This window comes from Nicotiana sylvestris, chromosome 2, assembly GCF_000393655.2.
Source record: "Nicotiana sylvestris chromosome 2, ASM39365v2, whole genome shotgun sequence".
NCBI classification, from domain to species: Eukaryota; Viridiplantae; Streptophyta; class Magnoliopsida; order Solanales; family Solanaceae; genus Nicotiana; species Nicotiana sylvestris.
This window is the reverse complement of record NC_091058.1, coordinates 210,384,263-210,386,751: the sequence shown is the minus strand read 5'-3', so window position 1 is coordinate 210,386,751 and position 2,489 is coordinate 210,384,263. Positions and strand designations below refer to the sequence as shown.

Below are 2,489 nucleotides of genomic sequence, written 5' to 3'. Positions count from 1 at the left end.
TGCAACAGTAGTCCCACCAGAGGCCCAGGTGTCTTCCTTTCTCGATTGCCACATCCCCAACTCATACGGGTGCCACTCTGCTTTGGAAGATGAAACTTCAAATGCGGACCATCTGTTCGTTGATAGGCTAGCTACAGTTGTGAGCCCAGAAAGTCATGATCCTAATACTTGTTTACTTGATGGAAAACTTTCTGCAACTTCCATAGATGAGGTGTTCGAGGAAAGCCTGGGCGATAAGGAAAACTTTGTAAAGTCTAACTATGCAGTCAAGGACTATTATGCAGAAATAGAAAACCACATATTCGACGAAATGTCGCACCAAAGCAGTAACTCCGAAGTGTTCATTATTGAGGGATCAAATGCCAAAGTCCTTACTAATATGAGCGGCTCTGATTTAATAGTTGCAACATCAGAGGAAGATGAGGTGCTCAATGAAAGTCCCCATAGCATTTCATTCGGGGAGATAAGGCCAAGTGCAACTCGGGTATCACTCCTAGTTTCTTTTGCTGGCCGAGAATATGCAGTGTCAAATAAACATCTTGAACGTGATATGCCAGCGAGGTATGTAGATGCTAACTCTCTTGATACTGGTGGCACTCCTAAATGGCTGACTAATTTGGTGACCTTTGAGGACGTGTATCTTGCTAGTTTTTCATGGAACCTGCAATTATTGTTGATCATATTTTGCACAAAAATTTTGATTAATGAATGCGCTAGGCCTACAAGTGCAATGCATTTGGTTGAAGTACTTTTTGAAGCTGAAAATGGAAAATCTATTAGGAGATTCACTGATCATTATATTTTGAGTTAGTTTTCATTTGATCCTGGTGCAAATATCTTTATTATAACCATTAGCCTAACAACACATCTTTGTTTATGGGATCAGGGAGTAAGTTCCGAGTTCATGGCTTTAACAGGTTCTACAGAGAACGTGGAGGCGCATACACTATTTGACGCAATTGGAAAAAGATGAAGTTGTTTATTTGCAAAATTGTCTGATTGGGAGCAGTTAGGTGGAGTTGAATTCGATGTTGCGGCCTTTTATTCCATGTATCTTGATATATGTTTTCGGGTGTCTGAGAAGATTAAGGATCCACATCTTGATAAATTTTTTAGGGAGTTTGAGTGTGGCCTTCCAGTAAAAGAACATGCTCTAGTTCATAAAATAATGTTTACTTCTCTGTATATTGTCTTTGATCCTGGTGGGGTTAATAATTCTCTTTGTACAACGAGCAAGCAACTTCCGATTCAACTAATGAAAGATTTAGCTACAGAACATTATGACACCACATAGCAGTACATGAAGATGCAAGCTGCAGTAGCTGCACTTGCTGTTGTGTTACAAGAGTGGAAAGTATTTGAATTGAGGAATGGATATGAGGTGAAGCTTCGAGCAATACAGGGTATTGGTTACACATTTTCTGGTGTCATTGAAGTGGTTGAGTTGGTTGCATGTCATAGATTACATCATGGCCTGGGCGATGCATTAATTTATGGTATTCTCTTGAACAAGTATGGGTTTGTAGGGCAGGTTATAACTAAACATAATCTGATAATGCGGCAGAGTTCTAATCTAGATCGAAAAGATCATGGTTATAGTTGGTTGATAGCAGGTGCAATGGAAATATTTAGTGGAGAGAGCGCTTCTAAAACAGTTTACCAGTTCTTCAAGGTGGATAATTCTAGCTTCGACGGGTGTGAGCATGTTAAGGAATTAGCACAAGAATCAATGGTTATAAGTCTTATTATGCATACCTGTACAGAGGTTGAATTTGAGAACATATCTTCAATTGCTAGTTCTGGTGTTAATAACAGGGCAATAATCATTGTGGGTAAAGGCAATATTGTCTTAGTTAGTGATGAAAATGGTACCACCAAAACTGGAACTACTACAGTGTTGATGTGCTATCTTGCCTGTTTTGGTGGTCATAGAACCATTGAACGGCGGGCTGTGGAACAACAAGTTTTGGAGTTATATCCAGTGCTTGACGCACTTGGCAGTACCAAAACAGTTATAAATACCAACTCAAATCATCGAAGTGAATTTGTGGAGATTCAGTTTGTCCGAAATGGAAGGACAACTGATGAAGCACCCAAGGGGCATCCAGAATCATTTCACCATCTCAGTCATTTAAAATTCTATGAACTCCTAGCTGTTGGTGTTGCTCGGAATACTTTTGAGACAAGGATGGCTTGGTATTAGCAAGAAAGAGCATGAGGCAATTTTAAGAGTTATGGCATTTGTTCTTCATCTTGTTGCCCGTGACACACATTCGTGCCTCACCGAACTCGCCATTATGATATCAGTGTTGCTCTGTTCGAACCTTGAGGACAAGGTTCTTATTGAGGTCGGGAGTATTGTTATGATTCGGCTCCAACCCAATATGGACACCAACAAGGATGACACACAAATAGACATTGGGCCGAGAAGAAGCAATTGGGCCAGGCCTTCACAAAGGTTAATATGGGATCCGGGCTGATTAAAGAGT

General features: G+C 40.4%; 1 protein-coding gene across 1 annotated transcript; it reads left to right on the top strand.

Moving 5' to 3' along the window:
• Positions 1-220: 220 nt before the first annotated feature.
• Positions 221-2,203, top strand: LOC104215331 (uncharacterized). The gene is made up of 2 exons (XM_009765107.2): positions 221-561; positions 887-2,203. The coding sequence occupies exon 2, from the start codon at positions 1,301-1,303 to the stop codon at positions 2,201-2,203; it is 903 nt and encodes a 300-aa protein (XP_009763409.1). The 5' UTR covers positions 221-561; positions 887-1,300.
• The last annotated feature ends 286 nt before the right edge of the window (positions 2,204-2,489 follow it).

Bases quoted from the DNA above. Each gene is read 5' to 3' on its own strand.
- LOC104215331 (XM_009765107.2), top strand. From the start codon at position 1,301: ATGAAGATGCAAGCTGCAGTAGCTGCACTTGCTGTTGTGTTACAAGAG.